We start from the raw sequence: 17,624 nt of genomic DNA on the forward strand, positions 1-17,624 counted from the left end.
CTCCTGACCACTTGTCCTACTAGCCAGGGATGGGAGTTGTAGTCCAAAAACAGCTGGAGACCCAAGCTTGGGAAAAACTGACCTAGACAGAGATGGAACTTGGGAATGCAGGAAACTGCCTTATAGCAAATCAGACCATTGATTCATCTAGATCTGTACTGTCTACACAGATAACACCTCTCAAGAGAATCTTTCCTAGCCCTACCTTGAGATTCCAAAGACTAGCCTGGGACCTTCTGCATGCAACGCATGTGCCCTTCCATGGCTGTAGCTTGTGTCCCAGCTATGTGGTATAGGCTGAAGCTGGAAAGCAGAACTCCTAGCTACTGGGTGATGGCACTAACAGTACTTCTTCTGGAAGAATGCAACCCCATCAAGAATAGTCAGCTGGTTAATTTACCAAACTTAGCAATTGCTCACTCACAAAGCTTCTGTTGTCTTGCCAGGATTCAGCTTTAGTTTACTAGTCCTCATCCAGCCCTTCATCTACTCCACAAATCAGTCCGTGAATTGCATGGTCTCATCAGGTTCAGATGTTATAGATAAATGAGTGCCATCAGTGAACTGGTGACACCTTGCTCCAAATCGCCTAATGCCACTCCCAATGGTGTTAAAGAGTGTCTGACAGACAGGCAAAGGATCCATTCAGTCACATGTAACAGCTTTAAGTGGGTTTTAAAAAGAATTTGGGACAATATGGGACCCTGAGGCCACTCTGCAAATGGTCCTGCAGGTAGAACAGAACCACTGAAGGACAATGCCAGCAACTTCCATCTGACAGAGCTGGTCTAGGAGGATACGGTGATTGATGCTATCAAAAGCTACTAAGAGAAAAAGTAGCAGGGTTGCAACTCCTCCTGCCCCAATGAAGAACATCCATCAGATCAACCAAGGCCAATTCAGTCCCAAAACCAGTTCTGAAGCCAAAATCAAGTTCGTCAACAAAACCTGCATCTTCCAACAATGTCTGTAGTTGTGCTGCCACAGTACTCTTTTAGTCACCTTGACCAAGAAAAGAATACTGGCATTCTATTGTAGTTTTATATAGGCAATGACCGTTTTGTGCAGGGGTTGTGTTCCTGACCCCCATGCACATTGGTGGAGCATGCATAATCCCACCCCCTTTTCCAGCCACATCTGGGTTATGGCAATATGCACGTGAAAGGGCACACGTTCTCGGAACGCCTGCAAAATGGGAGTTGCCTGTATTTCGTAATAATATAAATAAAACAGGATGCAGCAGAAGGGGAGAAACAACAACTCCATGGGAAAAGGAGCAGGAAATCAACAAAAATAAGAGAAAAGTGGAAACTGTGTTATGACTGTATATGTTAAAAAGTTGTATTTTGCAATCCAATGCTTTTGGGTCAGTCTCCTCAAAAAAAGCTCAACAACTCTTGCTTAACAAACAGCTCCATATCCTAAACCAGTGTGCTCCCCAAAGAAAGCTCAACAAGTCTGGTCAATCCAACGGGCAGCTCACTCTTGGTTTATTTATAGTGGGAATAGATTGCAGTCTCTAGGCCATGCCATGCTCCCAATAGGCCATGGTGAAAGAATGGTCATGAAAAGAAACTCAAAATACTGCTGAATCTATGCCAGTAATAGACCTTTCAGGATGGGATTAGAGGGATTCTGCTATAGTTGTGTACAGAAGATAGCTGCATAGCTCTCAAAAAGTCGGCGGCAGTGAATGGCTCCACACATCCTGCCTTTTGTTTTGCCCCATGGAGCACATACTTGTATCAGTAACTCTGGTCAATTAGCTGGTCATATGAGCTTCCTAATCCTGCGCATCAAGCAATGACTTGCTCCAATGAACCAGAACAGAGCATATTCTTGTGCTTCTGGCCCACCAGAGAGAGGGCTATTCCCTTTTGATGCTGGATCACATAAAATTCTTTCCAAAGCGGGATGTGCAAACCACTGAGTAGCTGGTGCTTCACTGGATCAGATATGCTGTAATACAGACACGTTTCCATGGTCAAGGGTCCATCGATTTTGGCTCGGCTTTGTAGTCAGCCCTTATTAGTGGCTCCCACCAATCCTTACCGCCTAACAAGCCTCTGGCATGCAGGGGGCTCAGGGAAGAGGCCAGGATCCTGTGTTATGCAGAGCTGCTCAGCAGACAGTAGAGGGACGAGGCCAAAAGCCTAGAGGGCAGCGTAATGTGTGAGACTTCCCCAGAGTCATCTGCAACTGGGAGAAGACTCCAGGGAGGGAATCCGCCACTGAGCACGCTGGCAACCACAGATTTGTGGACACCTGTACAAGGTTGCTGCCTTTTTTATAAAAAAAACCTAGATTTTATTTTGTTCATAAAGATAAATGGCAGGCAGGGAAAGGATAAGCAAAGTCTCCCAGTATTTAAGCCACCAGCCCATAGGTCATGCAACTACTTCAGAAGCAAAGGAAATCTGCAGGCTGTTAGCCGACCATTCCTAAAGCCACACACATGGCATTGCAGATTATGCTAAATGTCACAAGCAAATTAAACCATAGCACAAGAGTATTCTGGTAAGGTTCCTATTACTGTGTGTATGAATCTCCAGGCTTAATTTTTCATATGCAGGGATGGGGGATTAAAAGCACATTCCCCCCCGCTGCACTTTCCCCCCAAAAATCATCCTCTCAGGCTGGGGGGCGGGGGAGAGAATGCCCAGTAATTGCTTTTTAAAGAACAAAGGACTAGAAAAGTGAAACAAAACCAGATTCCAGTCCTCACCCGCCTCTTCTCTCAGCCCATTCGTCTGTCCCCTGCAATGAAATCAGTCCTTTAAAGCACCAGTCTGATTATTTGTAATGGGTTTCCGTACGTTCCTCCTTTCCTTGCTATATGTCCAATTGCAGCAAATACTTAGCATACAACCACAATGCAAAAAATGTTGTGTAAAGAAATGTCTGTGTCCTGCTTGGCACAAAACCGGAGCACAGCACTCTCTTCTCCCGAGCTTTGTTCCGCATCATGCTTTGCAATCCCGTTCAACCGACTCTGCTGCCATTCCAAAGACATCCACCGCCATCACCTTTTGGCTCAACACTTCTTTCCTACTGTACAGCGCTGAAGCCAGCTCTGTCATACATGCCAAATGGTGATGATGCTTATCTACGGTACCACCCCCAACAAGTCAAGAAAATATGCGAGTTACCTCTTCTTCACAGTTGTTTAACTTTACAGTGGTACCTCGGGTTACATATGCTTCAGGTTACATATGCTTCAGGTTACAGACTCCGCTAACCCAGAAATAGTGCTTCAGTTTAAGAACTTTGCTTCAGGATAAGAACAGAAATCGGGCTCCAGCGGCGCAGCAGCAGCAGGAGGCCCCATTAGCTAAAGTGATGCTTCAGGTTAAGAACAGTTTCAGGTTAAGTATGGACTCCGTAACAAATTAAGTAGAAGAAGAAGAGTTTGGATTTGATATCCTGCCTTTCACTCCCCTTCAGGAATCTCAAAGCGGCTAACATTCTCCTTTCCCTTCCTCCCCCACAACAAACACTCTGTGAGGTGAGTGGGGCTGAGAGACTTCACAGAAGTGTGACTGGCCCAAGGTCACCCAGCAGCTGCATGTGGAGGAGCGGAGACGCGAACCCAGTTCCCCAGATTACGAGACTACCGCTCTTAACCACTACACCACACTGTACTTAACCCGAGGTACCACTGTATTAGGGACGCAGGTGGCGCTGTGGGTTAAAGCCTCAGCACCTAGGACTTGCCGATCGAAAGGTCGGCGGTTCGAATCCCTGCAGCGGGGTGCGCTCCCGCTGCTCGGTCCCAGCGCCTGCCAACCTAGCAGTTCGAAAGCACCTCCGGGTGCAAGTAGATAAATAGGGACCGCTCACCAGCGGGAAGGTAAACGGCGTTTCCGTGTGCGGCTCTGGCTCGCCAGAGCAGCGATGTCACGCTGGCCACGTGACCCGGAAGTGTCTCCGGACAGCGCTGGCCCCTGGCCTCTTAAGTGAGATGGGCGCACAACCCCAGAGTCTGTCAAGACTGGCCCGTACGGGCAGGGGTACCTTTACCTTTACCTTTACCACTGTATTTGGAAAGGCACTATGGGCCAGAGGTTTTCAATCATTCTGAGTCCACGGCTCCCTTGACCAACTACATTCTTTCTGCAGCACCCCTGAGAGGCTCAGGAGCCCAGTTATGTCACCCCTTGCCTGCGGTGCTGGCAGCTTCTCACCCTTTTTCAAACACCCTTCCTTGTGGAGTGTTCCCTCAGCCTCCTCTCCTCTCCCCTCTCCTTGGGAGTCCTCTGGGCAGCAGCCACAGCTTAGCTGCCCCCCCCCTACCCCAAAGAGAGGTGCCTCCTCACACAGCCCCACAGTGGCCTGGGAAGCCCCCCCTGGCCAGCCCCAGAGGCACCATTCACCTGGGGGGAGTAGCCAGGACTGCTGCAACAAACAGCACTGCAAGCCTTTGGGAGGCAGAGACACAAGAGGACATCAGAGGATGGAGGGAAGGAAAGAGGGACAGAGGCCAGTGTTGCCCATGGCACCCCTGTCATTCAAGGCACCCCAGGGTGCCACGGCCCACCGGTTGAAAACCACTGCTATGGGCCACAAGTTTAAAACAGTGTTAAAATTATGGCAGGGTATCTAAAGTCCTGCTGAGTTCATGGGTAAGGAGGAGGGGAGGCAGGAGGAGGGGCTTTTTTTGCAGAACAGCATTTGTTTAATTGAGAACTGTCTACTTCAAATACAAAGACCTCACAGAGGTTTTTATCTGAAGAACTGTGTCTGGAATGTCTGGCTCTTCTCAAAGAGTATTGCTTGAATTCAAGCCATTCATGCAGAATGGTGGCTGTAATGTTCCCCTTTAGATGTTGGGGGATTTGTTGGCCAATACAAAAAATAAAAATAAAAGCAAAGTGGGTGGAACAAAAGACCTTGGGGGCAAAAAAAAAAAAAAGAGTCTGTTGAAGTTTGGACCAGATGTCCTTTAAAACACAGCACGACCGACAGATAAAATCTGGGTGACAGTCAACTTGAGCATCTAACTCAGAGAGATGCTCTGTTTAGTTCAACCTAGTTTCAGGCATTTTATATGTTTGGCACTATTAGTTGAACAAAACATAACATTTACTGAAGTATTTGATTTGTTTACAAAATTATTAACTTGGGTAATTTTGTAAATAAATACTTAAGAACAAAAACTTACAAGTGAGAAGCTACAATGTCGGAGAGCACTAAACAATACAGCCTCTCCAGTTCAGTTATATTCCCATCCATTCTGTTCAGCAGTTAGCAAACAAGTATTCATCACATGTGCTCCCCACCCCGTCCCCTCCACTTGGGAAGGAATGAGAAGCATAGCTACCCCTTTTCCTCAAGCAGGTCCTCTGCCTTTCCTCGCTGGAATTATCAATCTGAATTGAATAGTTTGTGTTTCCAGAAGAAAGTGTTCTAATTTCTAGAGGGATAGCAGTGCTAGTGTTAACAGCACTCTTGTGTGTCATCTTAAAGACTAAGAAGAAATGTTACCATGGCACAAGCATTTCCAGACTACAATACTCTTCAGATATGGTGATGGGGAAGATAAAGTTGGAAGCCTGGGGTCAGACGGAAAGCACAGATAGTGACAACTCAATCAGAAGCAGAATGCATGCAAAGTAACTGCAGTGTTGCTTTATCACCCATCAACTTACCATGCTAATTAACATCTGTAGAAGAAAGGGAAGCCACTGTAGCTACTGAGACCTGAGAGAGGAGTTGAACTTATATCACTGGTTTATGAATATTGCCATTCCTCATATGGGATTTGCGTCCACCGACACAATTGCTTAGGGATTGGCCTGATGGACCTACGCAGAATGCAGAAGGGCATTGTATGCAGATGATGGCATACATGGAAGATGAGCAAGGGGGAATAAAATGCTGACATTATTAGCTCCTATAATGGTATTGACAGAGAAAATGTGGGGACAAATTTGCCACCTGGATTTTGCACGGTCTCATTATTGTGCTGATGTTCAGCTGGAAAGATGATTTAGGTCAAAGGTTTTCAACCTTTTTGAGTCCATGGCTCCCTTGACCAACTACATTCTTTCTGCGGCACCCCTGTGGGGCTCAGGAGCCCAGTCGTGTCAACCCTTTCCTGCAGAGCTGGCAGCCTCTCACCCTTTTTTGAACATCCTCCCTTGTGGAGTGTTCCCTCAGATTCATGCAGCTGCTGGCTGACCTTGGGCCAGTCACACTTCTTTGAAGTCTCTCAGCCCCGCTCACCTCACAGAGTGTTTGTTGTGGGGGAGGAAGGGAAAGGAGAATGTTAGCTGCTTCAGGTAGTGATAAAGCGGGATATCAAATCCAAACTCTTCTTCCTCCTCTTCTCCTTGTGGGTCCTCTGGGCAGCCATTGCTGCCACCCCAGATCTCTGAGCTGCTCCCCACCCCAAAAAGCTGCCTCCTCACACAGCTCCACAGGGGCCTGGGACTTGTCTGTCCATTCCCAACAGCAAGGGCTGGCAGACTGACTGACTGGGCTTCCTCGCCTGCTTGCTTGCGTACTCCGAGGCCACCTCAGCTCCTGGCAACCAGCACTCCCTGGTCAGCCCTAGAGGCACCATTCACCTGCAGAGCTTGTAGCCAGGGCTGCGCAGAACCTTTAGGGAGGCAGAGACACACGAGAGGGCATCAAAGGAGGGAGGGAAGAGGGGCAGAGGCCAGCGTTGCCCGCAGCACCCCTGACCATCATTCAAGGCACCCCAGGGTGCCACAGCACACCAGTTGAAAATCACTGGTTTAGGTTACGGAGCTGTTTGTTAAGCAAGTATAAGCCCACAACCCAAGGCCTGAGAGAGGAAAGTATAATTCTACAAAACTGGTTTTAGATCTATGATACATTGGGGTAGTTTTAGCTGAGAGCAATAGCTGGCAACAAGTGGTAGCCTGCCACTTTATCTTCTGGGTCTGGCTTATAGGAGGCTATTCCTGGACATCAATTCACCCTTGTTAGTCTTTGTTAGATGTGCCTGGTGTCAAGTTGTGAGTCTATTTGATGGGTCAGAACAAATGTGGTTTTATTGCAGGGTTTGGCTATTCTACACAATAGGCTGCCCACATTGTACACTTTCTGGAGAAGGAACCCACGGCTTTGGTCCTTAAAGTACTTCTTGGTTACTGACCATTTTTGGTCAGTAACACTCTGCTGATGATGGTACCCACAAAGTCATAACAAGTGTTTGCTAGCAGCTCGCCAGAGGCACAGTCTGAATGTTTGTAGACATGTGCAACAAAATTCTTCTTCCCCTTAATAATGGCATTTATTATGTGCTTTCCTGAAATGGAAGTTAGAAGGGCTCCAAATTAAACACACACATGCCCTGGCATGCAAAAATGCATTTAGGGTACTGCAGACAGTTGTTCCACTGCACTAACTCTAACACTTTAGCCCCCTCAACCAATCTTTGCTGCGGTGATTCCTGGTCTGCAGTCCACAGCTCTTGAAGGAAGCTTTCCTTGAGAAATCTGTGCTAAGAACAGCGGCTTCTCAACTGCTTTCCAAATCTATGTTTTTATGAGGTCTGACTGGGAGTGAAGTGTTTGGCATTCCACACCTACTCCCAACAGCATTATGCAGACAGTTTACAATGAGCTATATGTGATTCAGACCCTACTCCACCCTAGTTTCGTCTTTAAATGTGGGCTGTGATAGCAAGGGGAGGGTACAGTTCTTGCGACCAGAAGTCCATAGCCTCCCAAAATGGAAGCTCAGGAAGATTCCTCTGACTAGGCCCCTGGAACCTTTGCTAGAGTCCCACCACATGTCTGCAGCCAATTTATTGGTTTTACCTCAAGACACCTTTCTGGAAACTTTCAACCATGGGTGGGGGGATGTTTGCTCTAATAGTGAAACACAAACTGCTATGGCCTGCGTAAGTACTGTTTAATCTAAATACACCACAGGCTCCCAGATCAACATTTAAAATGCATCTGCAGGTGGAATTTTGACCTTTAATTTTTTACAGCTCCTTTATGTGTTTCAGATTATTTACCGATCTTTGTTTCACGCCCCAATGGATCGTTCAGAAAAATCTGAATCGCAGGGTGTCCACACTGATTAAAACTTGAAGCCTAGTGACCTCGTGTGATGTTAACTACTCCCATGCTCCAAGAGCTCTCTGCTTTTCTGTTCAATTACCCCCTTCTGTGCAGAGCTATCACTACCAAATGAGTGCATACAATGGGCTTCTGCTTCATTACACTAACCAACAGGAGGGCAGGAATAAACAAGCTAATTTATCATCCTCAACTCTCACATCGCTAGCCTACATCACAAATCTGTTTCTGTGGAAAGAATTTTAAAAAACCCCACTGACTTGCAACTCGCTCAGCTCATAGCACTTTACAACCAAGTCAGACTTTTAGCAGACGCTCTTCCCTTTTGGTAGTTTTTGCACAGTTTGGCTACACTTCTACACATCCTTACATGTGAGACTGTCCCACTGAAATCAGAAGACCTTGCTTCCCAGTAAAGAGGTTTAGGATTGTGCTTATGTATGTTGTGTTTTTTGTGAGTGCGACTTAATCGGTATAAGGTACACTGAACTTAAGGGAGAATGGCCTACTTACTTTTTACTGGATTCAGCAATAGGATTTTTTCTGCAGTCTCTCTCCCCCCAATTCTCAACCAGTGCTGCCATAGTTCAGTTATTTCCCCATGTTTGTGCCTTTCCTATAAAAGTATCAAAAGGCAGCAATTTTCTACACCCTTTTCTCCTAGAACATGCTGCCCCCAACCAGAAGCACAAGGCAAGGTTGTTTCTCCAGAGAAATCATTATGACCAAGTTGATTTTGAAAATTTTCCAAAGAAGCACTGTTGACCATGAATGATGTCATAAATTGTTGTTGTTGCTGCTGCTAAGAATTACATTTGTATACTGCCCTTCATTTGTAGAACTCAGGGCTGTTCACAAAATAACAAGAATAAAAACAACAACAAACCAATAATCTCCCCTCCCACAACACATTTAAAAGGGCATTAGATGTCAATCAGCCAAAGGCCTGGTTGAAAAGGAACAGTTTTTGCCTGGCACCTAAAGGTGTACAATGAAGATGCCAAAGAAATCTCCATGAGGAGAGCATTAAGTAGGATTAGATAGCAAGTTTACTACTATATAATTCTTGAAGCAGCCAATGACTACAGCAGTTTGAATTCTGTAGCATATTTTCACTGTGACCCTCCAAGCCAATTCAAAACACACACACACACACACACACACACACACACACGGGAAACATTTGCTAATTGCAGCATCGCATACCTGGGCCTCGTCCAAGCCCTCCTTTTGTCGATTTTTACTCTGGATAAAAACACATTTCCTGCTCCTTCAGCCAGACTATTAAATCTCTCACGACACAAGTCTAAATAGCAGTGATGACCCAACATTATTCACAGCAGAGGCGAGAGCACAGCTCTGAGAGGAAAAACAGTGTCTTTCAAGCTGAAACATTTCAATTCTACAGTGTCTAATCCGCAGGTAACTACTGGTACCTCATAAAACAGTTTATTTAGACTAGCCTGTCCCCCCTAGACATAACTCTGCATCTACCACATACATGCCTGAAGGAATACTAAAGTATCTTTGGTATGTGCACAGAGCCTTTTCATCTCAAGGGAAGCATTCCTAGCTTACAGAAAGAGTTTGAATTTTAGCTTCAGGCAAAACAGAAGCCTTATTCGCTGGAGGAGAAACCATTTCCCTTCCCAAACACGCCAAGATCCTTAAAGCAGGGGAAAATCTTCATTTTTAAAATGAGATTAGGGTTTCTGACACCATCATAGCACTTTTAGTCTTGTTTTATCTTCTCAACCACTCCCATGATAAGAGGCTAAGCTACAAAAGAGCGACTTTGTGATGGGCTTTTAATCGGGATCTTCTATATACCAAACCCATCAGACTCCCAAATCAGATTCACTAACAGCTTCAGAAGGTGAGGGGTGTTATTGAGAAAGAAACCAGCAGTAACATTTTACTTTGGCCTCTAGTAATAGCTCTGACAACCCTTCCTAGTATCTGGAAAGAACTACAGCGGAGTGTTGTATCACATAAAACTAAGCAAAGACACTATTATAGCTATAAAGCCATTTACTGTAAGTTATGCCATTACAAGAGATAAAGGCAAGGCAATGCAGTTTTGGTAGGATCTGAAGTATTCCCCCTCAAGTCCTTATTATCTATTCTTCACCACTCTTAAAAACAAACAGATTTGTGCCAAGTAGTTTCATTTTCCAGTGCATTTTCCCATTCAGCTGCAATTAACAGATATTCACTGAAGAAGGGAGTAGACATGACCTTTCTTGTCTATTTCCTATCTCAAGAATCTATGCTAAGACTGCAGGCTGAATATTTTCAAACAGAAGGGCCCCCATGCAGCATTCATACCCTGAGTACAGCATGTACCTATTCAGCAGAGCAGCCCTAGCCACAGATGTGGCAAGGGATCCCAGTGTTTAAAACTGCATGATGGAATAAAATACTAATCTTGAATAAATATAGGCAATCTGATATAGGGTCATCCATGAAGCACAAAACTTGATAAGTGTTGACCAAGGTAAACCTTGTTAACTTCTAGGGACTTTCTTTTAAGGATCAAAGAACAAGACAGTCCCACCTTAGCCAAGAGTTCACCCTTGACCATGAGAATCATAGAAATGTAGAATGGGAAGGGACCCTGAGGATCATGCAGTCCAACCCCAAAATACAGGAATATGCAACTGTTCCATATGGGGAATCGAACCTGCAACCTTGGCATTCTCAACACCATGCTGTAACTAGCTGAGCTATCTAGGATTTTGTCACGAACATGGATCTTCTATGGGAGATCGCCAACACACTATAAACCACTACCAGTTGATTGAAAAAAATGACCCTTGGAGTTGATGAATGGAAATTATTATTAGGGAACTGAATGTAAGTGCAAGGTTACCACTACAAATTCATTAAGCCACAATCTTCAGTATCCTCACATAGTCTGGAATCAGAAATCACACTCCTCATTGAACTAACCATATTTTGTTGGATTCGGAATGTACAAACTCCCGTCCCTCCTTATATACCCTCTGTAATACAAAACTTCCAAGTTTGCAAAGCCACCATTTGTCATGATGTCCAAGCCAGTATCTTGTGGTTTGAAACCTCCCTGAACACAAGCATCACTCAGTAGTAAAACAACAACAACAACAACAACCCCAAACCTCCAATGTAACAGCGCGCAGAATTTTATCTGGAAATTTAGTATTCAAAAGTATTCCACAGTCTTGTATTTGAATTGGAAGCTATGCTTCTGAAGGATGCATTCATGGCTCAAACATACTGAACCAGAAAACCTGAGTTACGTAATGGCATACAACAGCAAAATCATGTAGCCGCTATTCTACAATTTGATCTAAAGCAGGCATGGCCAAAGCTGGTCCTCCAGTTGTTTTGGGACTACATATCCCATCATCCCTAGCTAACAGGACCAGTGGTCAGGGAAGATGGGAATTGTAGTCCCAAAACAGCTGGAGGGCCAAGTTTGGCCATGATCTAAAGCAATCTGTGGCCCTCCAGATGTTACTTGGCTACAACTCCCATCAACCCTGGCTATTGACCATGGTTGTTGGGACATATGGGCGTTCAACATCTGGAGTCCAGTAACATCTGGAGGACCACAGGTCTCTTACCCCCATCTAAATGTTCTATCATGGTGCCTTAAAATATTTTCCAGGCTTTCAGAACTTGAAGGTGGAAGGCATTTTAAGCAAGCACTGTGCATTAGGACAAACTAAATCAACTTTCAAAAATAAAAATATAACCCCAGCACATGATGTGGTTAAGATGAGGTGGGATAACCAACTGGCACGATCCTTGAAATAAAAACCTCTGTGAAGTTTGTTGCAACATGCCTCAGATTTGCCTGTAACAACCCATTAGTGGTGTGTTGCAGACTCACATTGGGGAAAACCTTCATGCTATGAGATGAACCTTAAAATTGAGAATTAAAACAAAGGATTTGGGGTATGCTTGCTCCAGAGCAGGAACAATTAAAGGTTACGTCACTGCTTAAGAAACGGCCTGGAGCAAGAGTTTTCAGAGTGCTGAGCACACTCTAAGGAGAGCAAGATTTTAAGTAGTCTCTCTCCCTCTAAGCATTTGCTCCACTAACATTTCCCATAAAGGTCACTCCATATTCATTTTTCTTAAGACATAAGCAGATTTGCCCAGAAAGGGGGTTTTTTCTTCTGCATCTTAAGACAGATACAGTGTGTGCAGGTAACTAGCAACTTGGATTGTGCTTCTTAATTTAAAACAAAGAAAAAAAAAGATAAACAAGCGAGCCCTAAACAGAATTATTTATTTGCGAAGCAAAGCAAGGGCACTGGGTTACTAGACTATTCACCATATTATTTCTCTGTACCGTGCGACAGAGGTCAGAATAAAGGTACAAGTTTTGGGGAATAGATAGATAGTAAAAAATATTGAGTCTGAGCAAGAAACAAGAATTAGCACCCAGGTCGGGGTGAAAAAGCCCTCAAACAGAATGCAACCTGCTTTCCACTTTTGTTTGCCATTTCATGCCCCCAAGTTGTTTTTAACACAGCTTGTTGAATTAAGCATTTCCTCAGTTCCTACCATTTTAGTTATCTGTAAACGTAGGAATTTCGACTTGGGAGAGCAGCAACCCCATAAGTTTCAGAAAGTCAAAGACAACAGAGGGACGATTTGGGGGGGAATCCCTGGTTGAAGCCAATCTTCCTCTATCCCAGGAATGGGAGGGTTACGAAGGAGACAGTTGAATTGTGCATCCATGCAGCACAACTTTTACTTCGCCCGGAAGGAGGGCGCGAGGAGGGGGGGGACAAAAAAAAAACCCTTTTGTCCACCCAATAGGTTTAAAGATAGGTGCGCCGCCCCCCCCCCCAGCAAGATCTCAGGTAAGTGGTTAAGTTGCCTCCATCGAGACAGGAGCAAAGTGTGTGCAAATAATAATAATAACCCTTCACCCTCCGTGTTTGTGTGGGGGGGGGGTGTCACTTCCTTCTTCTCCCGAGGGAGCGTCCTTGCCCCCCTTACCGCCTTCAATCCAAACTTGGAGACTGCCTAAGCCTGGCTCGAGAGAGAAAGACACATAAGAGAAAGGCAGATCCCCGTCAAGGAGGCACAATGCGCAAACATTCCTTTCGTGGGCTCGAGCAGCTCCTCTTCTCATTGCAATTGAAAGAGATTAGCTCTCTCCCTGCAGCCCAGTCGGAGAGGAAGGGGAAGGGAGGGAGATCGTCGGGACGAGGCAGAAGTAATAGGGAATATCAACTTCGCGTTTCACACAATCTCTCTCCCCCCCCCGCCGGCTTTCTTGAAGAAACCAAGTCGCCATGCTTAAAAGGTTTCGCCTTTCCACTCGCTTCCTTGGTGCAGATCCTGGAAGCGAGGCCGAAACACACACAAACACACACACACCCCGAACAAACTTTTTTCTGCCCCGAGCCTGTGCGCGCGCGCCCCTCCCTCCCTCCTTCCTTCCCTCCCTCCCTTCTTTCTCCTTCCTTTGCAGCCACTCGAGTGCAGGGGGCACAAAGAGGCCCGTGGCGCGGTGTTTTCTTAACTACAATAGCCCGGCTAATTAGATCACAGAAGCAAAGTCTCGAAAACAGGGAAGAGAGAAGCCAGAAAGAGAAAGAGAGAGAAAGAAAGGCGAAGGAAAAGAAGGATAAAGTTTGCCCCTGCGACGCACTTACCGATCAGACCTCCCACCAGAAAGGCGATGATTTGGAAAATCAGCAAGATCACGCCAACAATGCACAGCTTCTTAGTGCTCATGTTCTCGATAATTGCCCCTGCCATTTTTTGCAGCTTGCTCCCTTGGCACAAGCTACTGCGGCAAAAGTTAAGGCTGTCAGGGATGGGGAGGGAGAGCGGCGGCCGCCTCGGCACTGATTGCCCGGGCAAGTCCGGATCCGAATCCCGCTCTGCCGGGAGCTGTGATTGTGGCCGGCGCTCGGCTGCATGTGGCTGCTTTAAAGGAGCAGGAAAGCGGATCACATGATACCCACCTCCCTCCGTCGCCGCCTCCTCCTCCCGCCTTCCTCTGCTATTCAGCAGCAATTGGTGTCAAGTCTCGCAAAGCGGTGGGGGGCAAGACGGAGGAAGGGGGCTTGGAATTAACAAGTGGAAAGAGGACCAGGCGGGTCCCCCCCCCAACTCCAAAAAGGGCTCTTTGGGTCTCTCCCGGGGCCTAGCCCGGCGAGAACAAAAAGCCCCCAGAAAGTTCACCAGACTTGGGGATGGATGTTAAGGAAGGATAACACGAAGATGCTATTAAGATGTGTCCTTTAAAAACGATTTTATCACAGGTTCAGCGGGGGCGGGGAGAAAACTTTGCTCTTTCTGTTTCAGAATTAGCTACCCCTCCGTTTTGTGTGGTTGGTGACTTCTGTCTTACCTCCGAAGCTGGTTGAAAGGCAGAAAAACCACAACCCTGTCATATTCTTCTGCCACATAACCACATGGATGTACAATCCAGCAACAATAGTCACTACAGGTGACAGAACAGGAAATGGTAGTGGTGAAAAAGGATATCCACTCTAGACATCACACTAATGTCCAAAAATAATCTGCCATGAACTTGGCTTAATAGGTGACATAATCAAATTCCAAATGCTGCGGTTACATTTCCAAATGTTCACCACCACCACCTATAAGAAGTTCACTAATTGCAATCAATCAATCAATCAATCAATAGTAAGTTCCAGTGTAAGTTCCTTCTTTTATCTTTAGAAGTGCATTATATACAAACTTAAGAAAGGGCCCTTTCTGTGGTGGCCTCTAGAAGGAGGTACATCTGATGCTGATGATGTGTTGAAACCATTTTACTAGGTTAAAACCATTTTACCTGCCAATGTCGAAGGGAAACTCCCCACAGGAGTAGAAATCATATATCGAACAAATGGAAAGCTCTTCAATCTGAGCAGGCTGAAAGCAAAGAGCAAGGTTACCGTAACGTCCATCATAGACCTTCAGTATGCTGATGACAAAGTAGTGTGCACACGCTCAGAGGATCCTCAGAGGATCCAAACCATCCTAAATATCTTTGCAGAAGCTTACGAAAAGCTTGGCCTATCACTCAACATCCAAAAAACCAAAGTGCTGCACCAACACGTACAAAATAACCCCTCTGCAGCACCACAAATCCAACTTAATGGTGTAACGTTGGAAAATGTCAATCACTTCTCCTACCAAGGACAGTTATCTTTCCACAAGGGCCAACATTGATGCCAAAATCCAGCATCACCCGAGTTCTGTGAGAGCGGCTTTCTCCCAATTGAAGTGCAGAGTGTTTGAGGACCGGGACATTCGCAGGGAAACCAAAATGCTTGTTTACAAAGCTATTGTACCACCAGCCTTACTATATGCTTGTGAAACACGGACCACTTATAAACGCCATCTCCAACTCCTCGAAAGATTCCATCAACGGTCTCTCCGGAAAATTTTACACATCACTTGGGAAGACAGGTGAACTAACATCAGTGTACTGAAAGAAGCAATGATCACCAGTGTTGAAGCAAAGATTCTTCAACATCAACTTCGTCGGACTGGTCATGTTGTGCAGATGCCTGATGATCGTCTTCCAAAGCAACTACTCTATTCCGAACTTACAAATGGAAAGCGTAATGCTGGTGGTCAACAAAAGAGATTTAAAGACTGTCTCAAGGCAAATCTTAAAAAATGTAGTATAAACACCGACAACTGGGAAACACTGGCCTGCGAGCGCTCCAGTTGGAGAATAGCCTTTACCAAAGGTGTCATGGGCATTGAAGACACTCGAACTCAGGACACAAGGAAGAAATGTGCTAAGATGAAGGCACGCTTCGCAAATCCACACTGTGACCAACTCCCGCCCAGAAGCCAATGTCCCCACTGTGGAAGGACGTGGATCCAGAATTGGCCTCCACAGTCACTTACAGACTCATTGTTAAAACTGTGCTTATGGAAGGCAATCTTACTCGGCTACGAGTGATCACCAAAGAAGAAGAAGAAAACCTGCCATTATTCTAGATACTGGTAGTTTTGGAGGGCTGAATAGTTTTATTTCTCTTAAATTTATTGTTGATTATGTTTTATAATTTTACTTTTTTTTTACCCTGTGATCCATGTATGGATGTAAGGTGGCGTATATGTTTTTAAAATGTTAAACACACTATCTTAGTCACAGTCACTGCTGTGGATCACTGCTGTGTGTAGTAGATTAGAAGAATCACAATTCTTACAGCTAAGAAACTGAGGCAGCAAATGATTGGCTAAAGCTCCCCCACCAGATTTCAGAGCTGGTATCCCTAGTCTAAGATTCCATCTGCTACATCAGACTGGCTTTATGCTAAGGAGATGATATTATTTGCCTTGGGAATTTTTTGGTTTGGAATGTTTTTAAGGCAGAGGACGGGCAATGCAAAATAATCTTACTATTCTAGCTAGCTCAATGCCATGCACAATTATCTAGGACTGAGCACAGTGGAGCTTACTTTTGAGTAAACATGCACAGGATTGTACATTAAAAAAAAATTGTTAGAAAACAATGCTGTTAAAAGGGATTACTGAATGCAGGGAGAATTGCAAGCACTCGAGAATAATATTACATCTTTCACAGAAATTTTGGTCCTAGACAAATATTAAAGAGGATTTCTTCTTTTTCCTGCTGTGGAGTTTCCATTTGGGCAGCAATGGAGAAAAGTAGTCACTTCAGGAGGAAGGATATCTGAGACACAACCCTCTGTCAAAACATCGCTAAATAAAAAAGGTGGATTAAATCAGCAGCAAGTCTTCCACTCCTACCTTTCTATGTGCCCTATTCTTTTCCACTCAAATTGGTTCATGTCCTTCTAAATTCAGTGGCACTTACTCCCAGGGAAATGTACACAAGACTGCAGCCTTACACTTTGCCTGTTTTTTTCAGGTGTACATCTAACTTTTTTTCAGTAAGAGTGATCCCCAAGTATGTGTGGATAGGATTGCAGCTTAAATTTTGTAAAATATTTCCAAACAGAAGAAGAAAATTTCCACTCTTGTGGACCTTTCCGAAAACTGCTCAAAATGAAGGCAAAAATTAATCAATATTTCCATTTTACACATTATTTTAAAAAGGGCAAAAGTGTGGGGCAATATTGCTCAGACAATTTTATTTGGTCATGCATTTATATGATTCATTTGTAAACCAACTCTAATTGGGATCACAGTGTGATTCACAACACAACAGCAAAACAACAAAAATATGAGGTTTTAAGGGGAGGGGAGGGAGACATGTTGTGCTCCTTCTGGAGTAGTTTGTCTACCTTTGGTCCCCACCCAGCACTCAGCTCTCACCTGAGGCTCCTAGAAGCTGCCAGAATGCATCAGCAGCAACACCCCGGGAATGGTTTCCATTGGCCTGCTAAATCACATGAGGGTAGCTGATGGGTCTCAAATCTTCAGTGAGTTAGGGACTTCCCCTGCAGGCAAAGACAGGCTCTGGCCGATTGAGCAGATGAAACCAGTAGTGGGTCCAAGGGTCAAGAAGGAGGTTTCTGCCCATGCTGCAGAGGGAAGTGAGAGGCAGATGGGGCTTGTCAACCCTGAAAGCTAGCCCATCTAGGACTTTCACTGCCTTGCGAG

At 45.2% G+C, this 17,624-nt stretch overlaps 1 protein-coding gene across 2 annotated transcripts in view; it reads right to left on the reverse strand.

The window, feature by feature from the left end:
• WLS (Wnt ligand secretion mediator) overlaps positions 1-17,624 on the reverse strand; it is a 71,856-nt gene that overhangs the window by 25,485 nt on the left and 28,747 nt on the right. Inside the window, exon 1 of one of the 2 annotated variants that reach the window (XM_081915830.1) lies at positions 13,718-13,996. The exons of the other annotated variant lie outside the window; for it this stretch is intronic. Within the exon in view, the coding sequence (XP_081771956.1) occupies positions 13,718-13,823 (106 nt within the window). The 5' untranslated portion in view covers positions 13,824-13,996. Of the gene's footprint in view, positions 1-13,717; positions 13,997-17,624 lie in introns of those variants that run through there. 2 annotated transcript variants of the gene reach the window in all.

Source organism: Podarcis melisellensis (assembly GCF_964234715.1).
Source record: "Podarcis melisellensis genome assembly, chromosome: 6".
Taxonomy (NCBI): Eukaryota; Metazoa; Chordata; class Lepidosauria; order Squamata; family Lacertidae; genus Podarcis; species Podarcis melisellensis.